A 14,695-nucleotide genomic window follows, 5' to 3' on the forward strand; every position below is an offset into this window, starting at 1 on the left:
CCAGCGGTAGGTGCCTTGCAGCCGCTCAGGCAGCGGTGGCAGCTGCCCGTCGTCCCGCCGCCCCGCAGCGCGGCGCCAAAGGGGTTAAGGGCCGCCTGCCGCGCGAAGCCGTCCGCGCCGCTGTCTTGGCCTCCGCCGGGCACCGTCGTCGCTGCGGTTGTGGGAGGGTCCGGGCTAGCATGGCCGCTGCCGGCGGGGAAGGGGAGCCGAGGGCGGAGGGGATGGCGGCTGTCAACGAAGAGGAGGATGGGGAGGAGAACATTTTGTACGATCTGCTGGTCAACGCCGAGTGGCCTCCGGAAACCGAGTTGCAGGCGAGTGGCGGTGTGGTGGGGCTGCGGCGCGGGGGAGGGGAACGGAGCGGAGCGGCCACGTCGGCGGCTCGGAGGGAGGCGGGAGGCGTACCGCTGCGCTGCGGGTGGACAGCGCGGCACGGGGTGCTGCTGGCAGCGTGCTTCGGTTGTGGGAGGGGGGAAAGGGCAGCAGCAAGGGTGAGAACAGTACGTGCCCTTGGGGCATTCCTGCCTCTGTCCCGGTGCTGTGTCTTTCGCGTCCTTTCGTTTCTGTGCTGTCATACGCTACCTGGGGCTCCTTGAAGCTCTTTTCGCTGTTTTTACGTGAACAACACGTACCAGATTTTAATAGTGAGCAGGCGTGAAGAAAGGCGTGATAAACTTCAGGCCTCATTTCCAGCAGCAGCTGTGCTGAAAGTAGTGTGACCTGTGCCATTGTGAACGAGACCTTAACAACTTCGAGGCAGCCCAGCTTGCCCTCCAGACCTGCAGGTTGGGGTGTTTGCATCCGAAATTTCAGCAACGAGACAAAAGGGAGAATTATGTCACTTTGAGCCTACGAGGCCTGCAAGTAGATGGCCGAGCCTGAAAAATGGGAAAATGATATTTTGTGTTGTAACTTTTTATTTACATTCTGTCTGGAAAAAAGAAGGTTGATGGGTGACCTCACTGCAGCCTTTCAATACCTAAAGGGAGCCTACAAACAGGAGAGGAACCAACTCTTTGAAAAGGTAGATAACTGCAGGACAAGGAGAAATGGTTTTAAGTTGAGGGAAGGAAGATTTCGATTGGATGTTGGGGAAGTTCTTTACAGAGAGAGTGGTGAGGTGCTGGAACAGGCTGCCCAGAGAGGTTGTGGATACCCTGTCCCTGGAAGTATCCAAGGCCAGATTGGATGGGACCCTGGGTAGCCTGCTCTAGTACTAAATGTGGAGGTTCGTGGCCCTGCCTGTGGCAGGGGGGTTGGAGATTCATGATCCTTGAGGTCTCTTCTGACCCTGGCCATTCTGTGATTCTGTGATCCTGTCCTTCTCAATGGATCAGTGCAATTACTGAGGCAGTCTTTCATCCTTTTCTTGTTTTCCCTGAAGTGTGGTGGTGGTTGACCAGGGATGGCTGCCAGGTGTCTGCCACACTGCTCTCTCATTCCCCCTCCTTAGCAAGACATGGAGTAGAAAGTACAATAGGTTGAGATAAGGACAGTGAAATCGCCAGTTACCTGTATAAGCCAAACAATCTAGGTTTGGGTAAGATTAGTTTAATTGAAAAATAATAACAGAGTAGGGCAATTACTAAAAAAACCATCTTAACTCTTCCCTCTTCTCTGGCTCGGTTTCAATCTCAGCTCTTCTGTATCTTCCCCAGGCCCTGAGCAACAGTGTGGTCAGTTCATAATGCTTTGTTTGGACGTATTCTGCTCCTTCTCAGGCTCTTTTCCTGAACTAGTGAAGGGATATATTCTCTTTCAGCTGCCGTTGTGCAGTAGTTTTTCCACTTATATCTGCTGACCAAGATCACAACCATCATTACTCATAGCTTGGCTCTGCTCAGCAGTAGGTCCCTCTTGGAGCAGCTGGAGCTGGCTCTGATGTGACATGGGGCAGTGCTGGGATCTGCTCATAGAGGCCATAACTGCAGCTCCCTGCTACCAAAACCTTGCCACATGAGCTTAATATAAATGTACTAAGGTAGCGTTCTTCATCTCTATTGTTGTATGATTTGGACATAGAAGATGCAAACAGTCTGCCCAGAGAAGCTGTGTATGCCACATCCCTGGAGACACTTGAGGCCAGGTTGGATGGAACACTGAGTAGCCTGATCTGGTGAATGGCAGCTCTGCTTATAGCAGAAAGTTGGAACTGGATGGTCTGTAAGGTTCCTTGCAACCTAAGCCATTCTGTGAACTGACTGTACCAGAGAAGAGACTGGTAGAAAAATCAAAGCTACCTGTATTCAGTGCAGTGAATTCCTGTATTCATATGCAGTGTATGACATATTTCAGAAGTGAAAACTATGAATATTTAAAAAAAAAAAAGAAAAAAGTTCTGGGGAATATAGTCTAAAGACTACAGTAGCATATAGTACAGTATATATAAGCAATATGTGGAAAAGTTTTTTGAAAATGCTTTTTCTTTGTCCAAAAACTTCAACAAGCTGGGAACAATTGCCACTCTCCCCAGAGTACTAAGATAGCTTTAAGAAGTAGTTATAGTCCACATCTTTACTGTAATACCTTGTTACTTCCTGTTCAATCAGGCTGAATCTGGAAGGTTATCTTTTAGTGCAGCTGTGTTGACTTCTAATGTACTGTGAGAAAACAGCTTGATTATTTCAAAGACTGTTTCTAGATTGCAGGCTGTGTGCAGAAAACTACTAATCTTTATTTTAATAGTTTAAATTTTTGAGTCCAAATATGTTTTTAAACTTGCAAATACTCCTGACTTTTTGTTTGTGTCCTCCAATGTTTTGCTGCTGTAACTTGGAATAAGAAGGCAGAGTATCTGAGCTAACAAGTATGTGCTGTATACTGAAGGGAAGAAGTAATTTATTCATTCATTACCTACTATAGTACTCAATTTGTGATGCTCTAATATTTTATGTAGAAAAATGCAGGCATGATGTTTTTTATTTTGCAAGTTTGCATGTGATGCATTCCTTAGTGATTGTCTTTATCTGTTTTTCCTACTTCCTTGTTAGCAAATAACTGTACCTCTTTTTATAGCTAGGAATATGCATCCTATGTTGTTTCATGTTTGATTTTTTTCTGTTTGGAGAGTGCTATGCAAATGAAAGAAGTTTGGTCCTCCCATCTACAAAAGTGGAGCAAAAGTGCTGGAAGGGCTACGTGAGACTATTGAGTCGTGTGATGAACTAAATGGCTGCATTGCCTAGTACAAATTGATGCTTAAAGTTTTACTTCAGATGCTACTTTTTAAAATGCATTTCTGAAACTTGAATAAGCGGTTTTTATGTAGTTTAGCAGTTACATTTTAAGGCAGGTTGCTGAACACCAATTGCTTTTTCTGGGGATTACAGTTCAATATAGCATTCATATGGCATAGAAAGAATATTTTGTAATGTAATACCTTACAGGAGAATGTAGTCAGAAATCAGTTTCTTTTGTTACTACCCAAAGACCACAGCTAAATCAATAGGTAATTTGTAGTAAATTTGGTTTATTACAGTGTGACAGTGAAAATACTTGATTCTATAGTCTGTTTTAGCTTATGCAGCTAAATTGCTATATGAAGTTGCTAGTAAATGAGATACATAAGGAACTTGTAGGCTAGTAGGCAGCTTATGTTCAATCACAGAAGGAATGCTTGAATGCAATATTTAAGTGACAAAGTATATCAGAGTTTGACTGTTATTCTTATAATTGCAGCCGAGAGGCAACAGAAAACATGGTGCATCATTTATCATCACTAGAGCAATTACAGGTAAATATGATTTGCTTTTATGTGTATGAATCATGAGAATGATATGTGAATTGCTTGTAAAATTTGCAATTTCTGCTCCTTGGAGTGGGTGGTATAATGAAAATAGAGTGAAAGATTTGTTTTCAGAAATATGTTTTTTGTTTAGCAGTATTGCTGTGTATTATTTGTGTATTCTTTTTGTGAACTTTCTTGCCTCTATTAGCTTAGTGGGTCAAACTAGAAAAACATGCATCTATGAAGCTTAGCAGTTCTGTTATATTTTGCAAAAAATGTTTTTTCCCTTAATCAGCTCTTGCTTTGGCATTTTGCTATTTATGGAATTAAAAGGAAAATTTATGTTGTCATCATTGCCAATTTAGCTCTTGATTTATGTGGTAATTAAGTTGCACTTTCATCTTCAGGCATTTCTCTTAGAATTAACAAAAATATATTTTGTTCTGGTTGTTTTTTTTTTTTTTTTTTTTTTCTTTGAGGTTTGCTTTTACTTAAATATTCATTAACCAAGAATAGAGACATTTTTCACCAGAGACTTTTTCTTTTGTGGTAATGTGTGAAATTCTATGTACAGTAAGCTAGAGAATATCTTAAAACACCCAGAGATGTAATTCCTTCCATTCCTTTCTTTTTTTGTAGGGCCTGCATTGCTTTTGCTTCGATATATTTGGTACAGGTACGTTTGAACATAATATTTAGTCTCATTTTTAGGCGATTTAATGTCTTCTTGATTTTGATGGAAAATTACTTTTAATGATAGTAAAACTGAACACTGGTTAGAATATTGTCTTCGTAAACTGAAGTTGAAAACAACTTTTTCATCTGAAATCTGTCTAGAAAATGAAGTATATGCTAGTTTGACTTATTTTTCAGAAGTCTAAATAAACTTGCAGTTGGGTCATCATCTTTATAAAAAAAAAAAAAAGTATTTATCCTTCCCACTCCCAACTGAGATACTGCAAGTGGAGTTGTTGTTGTTTAAGCCTCGATGACGATTATGATGGTGTGATACGTTCTATGTCTATTGAAGTTATAACTCAAATTCCTTTTTTCTTTTTTAAATTCAAAATGACTTCTAACTGTGTGAGCAATGCTCACATGTTTTACAAATCTATCTTCTGATTAAAAAGCACTTAAATGATTCCGGTTAAAAGATATATGTTTTGGCATAAATACAGCATCCCTGGAGAATTGCAGCTCTATGGTTATACCACTTTCTTGACGCCCTTTGCATGTTTGAAGATACCGGTTCTCTCTTTTTAGGGGCATCCTGCTGTTTCTGGGAGTATAGAAAGGGATATTTATTTTTGATCCCTGTGAAACAGTACTGTAGTTTTAAGTTAGCAGGCAATGCAACTTTCCCTATTTCTGGTGTTCTAGTTTATTTTGTCTTTTTTGTTTGTGTTAATGGGCTCCATGCTGTCACACAAGTGTAGTCACAAGGATTTTCTTTACACCAGTAGTCGTATTGAAAATCTGTTTTCTAGTCTTTGAAATTGGTTCTAGTTGCCATTTTCTTACATGGAATAAATATGATTGGAAAGGAAGAATTGAAAAAGGCAGGTGAACATTAAACTCGCATCAGGTTTCTTAAGACTCTTTCTGTCTGCCCGGTCTGTTCCAGCGCTTTACTTCATGGCAAATTATTTTTTGTTTGTTTTTTAACTTTATATCAGCTTCAGACCTCCTCTGTTTTTACTGATCAATGTTTCTTGCACTTCTGCCATGCATCTCAATGAGTTTCCTTAGCAACCTTGTAGGTATCAGAAGGCTTTGGTAAGTCCTTTCTGAAGCCTTTTCCTCTCTGGGCTAAACAAGTACAATTCCTTCAGCCTTTCCTTATGGAGCAAGTACTTCAGTCCCTTGACCATCTTGGTTGCCCATGAGCTTATTGGTGTTCTCATAGCTTACTACTGATCATTCTGAAGATGTGACTTTGATTCTGTTAATCCAGCTGATGATGTTGTTAACCTTTGTCACTGGCAGTGTATGTTGGTTATTCATACCTATCTGCTAAAGTGTCCCAGATGGTTGATGGTTGCTTTAAAAGTACATCACCTGGCTTGTGTATCTCAAGTACTGCTAGGTGTATGTTCTGGATAAGGCTAATGCTTTTTTTTTCTTTTTTTTTCAGCCCTGCTAAGTTTTCTTTACCATCTGGACTGGTTCGTCTAGTTAATAAGCAGATCAACTGGCACTTAGTGCTTTCAAGGTAACCAGGTTGTGTACCTATATGCTTTTCTGTTTTGGGTGGTAGTGAATGTACTGATGCTTTCCACCCTGCCCACATGGCAACAGCACTGAGTTAATAACTAATTAAAGAAATGCTACTCTCTCCGGTTGAGAGAAATGCTGGAGGCTTTTGCAGGCAGCTTTGGGAAAAGAAAGGTCAGTCTGCTGTCCAGGGGCTTTTAATGCATCTCTGACTCGTCTGAATATTCTTTTAGCTTTTGAACTAAGTAGCTTGCAGTGTGAATATGCTCCCAGAAGAAGGATTACAGCTTGAGTTTCATCAGTTAGGGACTTAAAACTTGCAGTTTATGTAATAGAAATTGCTTATTTTAACATTAAGAGGATAGGGAGTGCATACTGTCAAGATCCATCTGTTATTGTATGTCCAGGGATGAAGTGAGAGTTCAAAGGTACAGCGATTCCAAAGCAATTTTAGAAACAGCAGAGAAATCATTGGCTTAAAAAAAAAAAAAGGCATCAACATGGACAGAAATCATTGTTCAACGACATGGAAGTAGAATGGAATATTTTAACTTATTTGGTATCACTAATTACTATCAGTGATTGAGCAAGAGTTCTGTAAACAATACAGAACAGATGGTGATGGTGACTTTTTAAGGGAAGTGGAGATCCTTTTGATGTGTAGCATGCCAGTTGCAGTGATGTATGTTAGGTACAAAGGCCTGTTCCTAAGGAGATAACCTGACTTACTCATGTATGATGTATCATGTATGCCAGATAAAGCAGTGCATAGTTTTGGGCATTGCTGCTATAAATGATAAGAAACATCTGATTTTGACCTTCCTTGCAGCATGATTATAGGCATTATTTCTATGTTCTTAGTGCTACTATTGAACACTGTGACAGAAATACTTCAGAGACATGAAGGGAATTTTATTAAGATACTTCTTTGTTTAAAAGTTTGGGAAATTTGTATCTAACTGTGCAGAACAGCAGCTAAAGCTCTCATCAACATTTTGCGAGAACTGGGTTTTGACGAATTTTCATGCCCTTATCTTCCTCTTCAGCAATGGTAAACTGTTGGCGGTTGTGCAAGACCAGCGTGTAGAAATCAGGTAAGTTTAGATTGTGTTGTTTCATAACCACAGTTGTGGAGTTCTGAGACAGTGTTTCTACTGATTTGCTAACCAGAGTTTTAAATACCTTTTTGTTCCTTTAGAATGCTGTCTATGTTCCGAAACTAATTTTCGGGATACTCTTAAAATATGTTATTGCTTAGAAAGCAAAAGCCATCTGTTTCTTAGTCTTGGCCATTTGTGATTTTAAAAACAAACAGTTCATGCTCCCTGCCCCTCATCAGCAATTACAAAAGTTACAGATAAAAACTTTTGTAGGGTGTTTTTTTTTCTATGTTTTTAAGATATGTAAGAAAACTGTTAAGGTGTTTCAGACTACTAAGCCCAATGTGTGGTCTCCTAGTCTTTGCCTTTCAATTCCCCTTTCAAGTCATTATGTGAGAACGAAACTTCTCTCATAAGAAGTGTGACAAGGAGATATTGTTCTACTTCTCTGTAGAATAGCTGGCTTTACCTTACATTACAAATAATATGAATTGCTGTAAAGAATCATGCTTTCCTTTTTCTTTCCGTTCCCTAAAAACACGCTTTCTTTTGCCAGTTCAAGAACACATTTAGCTGTAGTACAGATCTTGATTGAGTGTGTTTACTTGCTTCACAAAAATCCATTTGCTAGAAGGTCAGACCTTCAATTTATATGTAAAAGAAGCAACTATATGAAAATTGTTCAATCAGAAGTGGAGCGAACACCATAAATGTCAACTTATAAACTATAGAATAAATCTTGTGTTTCAACTGTGTTATTGTAACTGTATTCTTGCTTTTTTAAAAAAAAAAATAATTGTCACCTAGAGAATACTGACTAGTTAAAGAAAAAAACTTTCTGCAGCATTTCAGAACCTCAGCATTTATTTTGAACAGCATTACTGCTAAATGGGAATATTATTTTTTTATAGTCCGGAAGTGGGGTTTCTAAAGCAGTATTGTAACTGAGACTAGCTGCCTAAGGGTTGAAGACTACTATCTGTCTTTTGAACAAGTAGTTAAGTATATGCAGGCCTTTGAATTGTACACCTGTGGTATTTTTATAGCTTTTTGTATACTCTAGAAAATGGAATAAGTATAGGGTTTTTTTTCTTCTTTTTTTAATTTTATATATAATATCAATCATAAGATGTATTCTGCAGGTCTGCAAAAGATGATTTTGGATCCACAGTTGGAATATGCCAAGGTATAGAATACAGCAACTTCTGCACCATTACTTCATGTCATCATTGTTGTTTATTTGTGTATTGCTAAGTGGTAATGTTGCTTTACTAACTTCTTAACAACATTCAATGGAATCTCTTAATATTTTCACTTTTTTTATTAGCTCTGTTTCTCTCTGCATTGGTTCTCTTCATTATAGTAAGCATACAGTACCTGAAATGAAATGGTAGTTAAATTAACGGATTTTGGAGGCTTGCTTGTTTGTTTTTGTTTTCCTCCTACAAGATAAGTTTGTAATGCTGATGGGTGTCCTGCCATTTTTTGATATAGATGGGGCTTTTTTTTTTTTAATTTACTTAAGTGATTTTAGTTCCCTTTTTCTTTCTGATCTCTATCTCCCGACATAGCAGATAATACTTTCCAAAGAAGGTAGATGAGTGATGATCTGTCAGGAGATGACTGTCTTTAGGCTAGAAATTCCAAACCATAGAAGTCACTCTTTACAACTTTTTAACGTTCACTTAAATTGCTCTTTTTACTTATTTTAATCAAATATGAATTTCTCTGCCACCTGAAAAACTGCAGTAGGGTTCAATAGGCTTGATGGATCGTAGAATCATAGAACCCTTAGAGTTGGAAGAGACCTTTAAAGGTCATCTAGTCCAACTTTCCTGCAAGGAATGGGGAGTGGTTTTGGTTGGAAGGAGTCCTTACAGATCTTTGAGTCCTGATAGAGTGGAATAGGCTGTTTACAGTAAATTGCCACCTTCTTGCTGGTTGACCAGGCTGAGTACTTGCTTTTAGGAAGTAGTATATACAGCTAATAAAACTGTTGCAGTATTGTGGTAACAAGATCTGCTACTAGTATAAATTTTTTGGTAATTGTAGACATAATTAAACATTTTTTTAAATCTGTTTCTCTTACGTCTTTTGTTGCTTGTAGGGAGGGAAGAAAACTGACAACAATAAAATCTTTGTAAGACTTGGTTTATGCAAGGGGGAATACATGAACAAGGTAAAGACAGTTAGTAATGGCAGGCAGTGGCCTGTCCACTGTGGACATTTTTGTTGTGATTCACACTGTGGCCATTGGCTAGTGAAGATCAGCTGTGTGTAGATGACAGTGCTGACAAGAAACTATTTCAAATTTTAAGAATGTTTTTCCTTTTTTCTGTAGTGCCAAAAGATCCTAACCCTCAGTGGAGGCGAGTTGCATGGAGTCACGACTGTACATTACTTGCTTATGCTGAGAGCACTGGAACAGTAAGAGTGTTTGACCTAATGGGTAGTGAGCTTTTGGTCATTTCACCGGTAAGTAGTCTTCCATTAAAATATGATCACCGTGTATAGATACATTACGTAATGTTTATCATATGATGGCTGTACTATAGTTAACTAACATTAAGTCATGTAGAATGTGCAAAGTGTGTTCTTTGTGCTGTGTTACTTAGTGAGATCGTTCATTTCTTTTGGCCAGAATTGTGGTAGTTTCAGTGGATTTTGGAAGTATAGATTTAGTATATAGATTTAGTATAGATTTATATAACTTCCTGAAGGGAGGTTGTAGTGAGCTGGGGGTCGGCCTCTTCTCTCGTGTCATTAGTGATAGGACCAGAGGGAATGGCTTCAAGCTATGGCAGGGGAGATTCAGGCTGGACATCAGGAAGTATTACTTTTCAGAAAGGGTCGTCAGGCACTGGAATGGACTGCCCAGGGAGGTGGTGGAGTCACTGAGCCTGGGGGTGTTCAAGGAAAGGCTGGATGTTGTGTTGAGGGACATGGTTTAGTGGGAGCTACTGGGAATAGGTGAACGGTTGGACTGGATGATCTGGAAGGTCTTTTCCAACCTTGGTGATTCTATGATTCTATGATTTGTACTTAACATGTGTGCAAATGATTAAGTTTTGTAATAGTAGATTGGAGATTGGCAGTTTATAGGCAGATTGAGTTAAAATCAAGAAAATATTGCTACTAGAGCAGCATGATACTTTTTTTTTTTTTTCTGCTTTCAGATGAGTGCATATAATTGCAATTGGCTTGCCTGGCAGAATATATTTTGCGTTTTATGTATACAAGAGGGGAGTATTCCTTAGCGTATTATCTTTCTGGACATTATTCGTAACATATTTTAAAATCAAGATTAAAGAAAGCTTAGTTCGTTACTAATGTAAATTATGAAACTTTAGCTTTGTGGATACATTTTCATAGAAGTAATACATTTTTTTCCCTCAAAATAACCAACGTGTGTGTTTTTTTTGTTTTTCTTCCCTTCCTCTCTCTACCCTTCTTACTCTGCATCTGTCTACATTTTTGGGTAAAGACAGCAAGTTTTCCAGGAGATCTGAGTTATGCTATTGCTGGACTGATCTTTCTAGAATACAAAGCAAGTGCTCAATGGTCGGCTGAACTACTTGTCATTAATTATCGTGGAGAATTGAGAAGTTACCTTGTAAGGTAAGCATAAGTTTTGTCTTACTTTGATAACTTTAAAACAGTTCTTTTACTCTGTAAAGAACATAAATCTGCATTTTTTATATATATATATTTTCCTTCCCTATATTCAGTGTTGGAACAAATCAGAGCTTCCAAGAAAGTCATAGTTTCAGCTTTAGTAGCCATTATACCCATGGAATAAATACTGTCATTTACCATCCTGGTCATAGGTAAGTGTTGTCTTTGTTACCTTCCAATAACAGAAAATCGATAAACAAAAGTGGCAAAATAAAGAATGAAGTGTGGTGCATGTATTTAAAAAGGAGAGAAGGGGTGTCTATTTAAATATTGGTGCTTAATGAATTGGCAGTGACAACTTGTTCGTTGTGTGTGTGTGTGTACAAATACTAAGGGAAATACGCTTTCTTGAATGATGGTGGAATTAGAGGCATTAGAACAAGTGGCATCTAGCACGCTGGGAAATCCAGAAGAATCCTTTATAGACATGTTTAGGTTATCATGCCTTTAGTACTAAAGAATATTCACTAAGATTAAGGTCTAAATAGGAATGTGATTTAAAGAGAGGTTTTCTTTTGCATGCTTTTTTAAAGCGTTTTTTTTTTTTCTTAACCAGTGAGGATTGCTTCTTTTTCATTCCCCAGCCAACCAATAAAAAACAAAAACAAAACCAACACCAAAAAAAACAAGGCCTGACCTCAGAATCAGATTCTTTCAAGTGAGCCTTTTCTGTTAATTTGCAGTTAATTATAATACCAGTAGGTAAATGTGAAACTATGAAGTCATGAGCTGTTCAGGCCTTAACTTCAATTATTTCCAGTTTTTGGCAGCTACATTCTTAACACATGTCCTAGAGGACTCTCTCTGAAAGTCTTGCAGTATGGCTTTTTTAGTGAAACTGCAGTTTAGGTGTAGAGAAAACAGCAGGGGAAACATGACTGAGGTATTTTCCTTGGTAACCTGAGTCTCTTCATCTGTGTATTTTCATTCTTCAAGAACAATTGATTTCATTTATCAAATATAGCACTTGGATTTAAGGAGAGAAAAATCAAGCTGTGCCCTTTATATCTCCCTTGTACTAGCAGCATTTTTAGAGTGTCAGAAATAGCTTCAAAAGATGTTTCTGAATTTCATGTGGTTAAGAGCTAGAGTATAAGTTTTTGTTCTTTTCTCTCAGAATTTGATTTTGCACTTGGATAGCCTTTTTTCCCTTTCTGACTTTGGTATTTGGAGTGGTTTTGTGATGCTTTTTCTCTGTTAGTAACATATTGGGCACTGATACCACATCTTAGGCTGCCATTCAGTCTACCTCTGCTTTTGAACCAGAAGTAGTTGGAATAGAGCCTGGTTAGGCAATTACTGTGGTTGAAAATATCACTACCATTTTTATATCTCTTTGTTATGTATCAAGATAATTTTGGCAACTTATGTTTTTGATTATAAGAACTTTTATAGTACAAGGAAAGTATCTAGAACTATTAGGATTGAATTCACCGGTGCAGGGTTACATCTCTGCATTGTTTTAAACTGAAATTAGTCTTGGCTATGGAATACTAGGAGAAACCTCACTGATTTAGAAACGCATTATTTTGTGTTAAATGAACTGTCTAACCTACCTTTAGGAAAAACTGGTTATTGACAAGAACTAATGTTCTTCCAGCTTATTACTTTAAAAGATTAATTTTGAATGTAGTTACCTCTTTCCACCTGTTATCTAGTAATTCCACACAGTTGATACTCAGTATACTAACTCGAGAGTTTGATGTATAGGTTATGGAGTTCTCTTAGCACTCTGACCAGACAACAGAACCAATTCATTCTTTTCTTGTTCAGATCAAGCTTAATGGTTCCTAACATATAGAGGATGTTTCAGTGGGAATTATATCGGATTCTGTAGGAAAACTTAAAACAGTAGTTCTTGAGAAGAAGCGTCTTGAGTTTTACTGCTGTTGGAAAAAATGTAGGATACTTTTAAATGCTTGATTGTTTGCATTCTCGTATAGACTAGTCTTCATTTATGATGAAATTTACGGTGCTCTTCAGTTGGTAAAATGTATGTATCTGCTTCAGTGTGACATCTCTGTAGTTGCTAACGGGAGTTCAATCACCTTGCTTATTTTGTGTATCTTAATTTTGAGTTGAGTACCTACTACAGGGTTATCTGCAATTTCTACAGAAGATTTCTGATGTTAGAGCCTAAAATGTGTGATAGCTATGGAAGATTAAGGTTTTAGATTCAGTTGAAACTTTTGCTTTTTTTTTTTTTTTTTTTTTTTTGTACCAAAATTGATGAGTGAAGAGTTGTGGAGAAGTCTCAAGTTTTGCTTGATTGCCTTAATTGAACTTGCTGTCCTTGAGACCAATAGTATGCTAGTTATCTTTAGCCTAACTTTATAAAACAGAGTGCAGTTGAGATATATAAGGGCAGACAGCTTTTTGAGACTGAAGGGTCCTTTGCTGGGCTTGCTCCAGTATCACGTCTATGTCTGCTCTACTGGAGATGTTAAGAGTTGGATCCAGCAATCCAGATTGTATCTAACATGTGCTAGCCAGATGGGAAGGATCATTTCTCCCAGTATACTGACAGTGATTTTTTCCTCATGCGGTCTAAGATGGATTAGGCCTCCTTTGCTGCAAGGGCACATTGGTGATTTGTAGTCATCTTGTCCGTCAGGACTCCCCACATACTCTTTTGGAAAGCTGTCTTCCAACAGAACAGTCTGTTCTGTTCTGTCCAGTTATCATAGGCATGTATGGCTGTTCCTCCCATGGTGCAGTCTTTGTGCTTTCCTTTTCTGAATTTCCTGAGACTTCTACTGGCCCATCTTTCCACCTTATTGAGTTCACTCTGATCGTAGCACAGTCATCTGGTGTATGAACCCCTTACCCAGTTCTATCATAACATATTTCCTTTGAGGGCATTACCGAGTAAGTGTCAGTTATTAAATTAACATTGCTTTGTGGCTCATCAGGAGTGGCCTCAGCCTCTAGCTTGTATAGGAAATCAAGTATTTGCTGTGGAAAAAGTAGTGCTTCGTACTTTTGGGGGTGAGGGAATTGTTGGCATAGTATTTTCTTCAGACTGGGACTAACTTAAAAAATACCCCTTTCCCCCCAAAAAACACCAAAAAACCAAAAATCAACAACCCAGAAAAACCATCCCCTTTCCCATTGCGATTTCCAGCCTACCTGTCAAGTCTTGTTATTTTGGAGTCATCTCCTGTCTAGTCTTGAAAAAATAATTGGTAAACAAGGCCAGATCTTTGAGCCTCTCAGGAGTACTTTTCATTTTCTTTCGATGCCAGTTGTGTTATTCATCTTAATAGTTTCTGCCCCCGCCGCTGCGTTTTGCTCTCTGAAAAGCTTTTTAAAATTTTAAGTACCTGCTGTGATGATGAATTTCTCTGCAGTCCTGGGAGAAGGCGTTTTGTCTCGAGGTTGTGTGTTTTGTGTGTGTCTAAACTGATATGACATCTTAATTCCAGCTGTCACTAAGTTTCGTTTATCCTAAAAGATACTTTTGAATTATAAATATGTTGCACTGTATGTGACAGTTTTTCCAAAATTTCTTTGGAAAGATTTAGCTTGATGGAGTTTTTGAGAGCGAATCCAGGCAGTTTTGGAGCCAGTGCTGTCACTATTATTGACAATTCTTCTCTTGGTCTTTCTGCTACTGTTTGTTTCTGAGTCACTTCTGGCACTGTGCAGTCAATTGTGATTGAATTTTAGTTCCTGCTTTTACTGAAGTTCTTAACTGAGTGGCGTGTTGCAGTGAAAGCTGGTTGTTATGGAAGAATGTAGATGCCTGTGGATGGACAAGACTACAGATAAATTAATTTTCCAGAGAATTATGCCTGCTGTCTTTTGGTTATTAAGAACTGACAGCTCAGCTGTGGTGATCTCATGAAAGAGATGCAGATGCATGTGAAACTTTCTTCCATGATTTCATAAGAAAGAAGGGGGGTGAGGAGAGTAGGAAACTTTTAAGGAATCACTTCATATGTAGTGATCTATGTAATATTGATTTTTCCCAACATTT

At 38.4% G+C, this 14,695-nt stretch overlaps 1 protein-coding gene across 1 annotated transcript in view; it reads left to right on the forward strand.

The window, feature by feature from the left end:
* Positions 1–101: 101 nt before the first annotated feature.
* NBAS (NBAS subunit of NRZ tethering complex) overlaps positions 102–14,695 on the forward strand; it is a 162,191-nt gene continuing 147,597 nt past the window's right edge. The window contains exons 1-9 of the mRNA XM_048936226.1: positions 102–314; positions 3,679–3,733; positions 4,367–4,403; positions 5,862–5,939; positions 6,988–7,035; positions 8,184–8,227; positions 9,383–9,516; positions 10,526–10,659; positions 10,770–10,868. Coding sequence (XP_048792183.1) covers positions 180–314; positions 3,679–3,733; positions 4,367–4,403; positions 5,862–5,939; positions 6,988–7,035; positions 8,184–8,227; positions 9,383–9,516; positions 10,526–10,659; positions 10,770–10,868 — 764 coding nt within the window. The 5' untranslated portion in view covers positions 102–179. The remainder of the gene's footprint in view (positions 315–3,678; positions 3,734–4,366; positions 4,404–5,861; positions 5,940–6,987; positions 7,036–8,183; positions 8,228–9,382; positions 9,517–10,525; positions 10,660–10,769; positions 10,869–14,695) is intronic.

The sequence above is a fragment of the Lagopus muta genome, chromosome 2 (assembly GCF_023343835.1).
Source record: "Lagopus muta isolate bLagMut1 chromosome 2, bLagMut1 primary, whole genome shotgun sequence".
In the NCBI taxonomy this organism is placed as follows: domain Eukaryota; kingdom Metazoa; phylum Chordata; class Aves; order Galliformes; family Phasianidae; genus Lagopus; species Lagopus muta.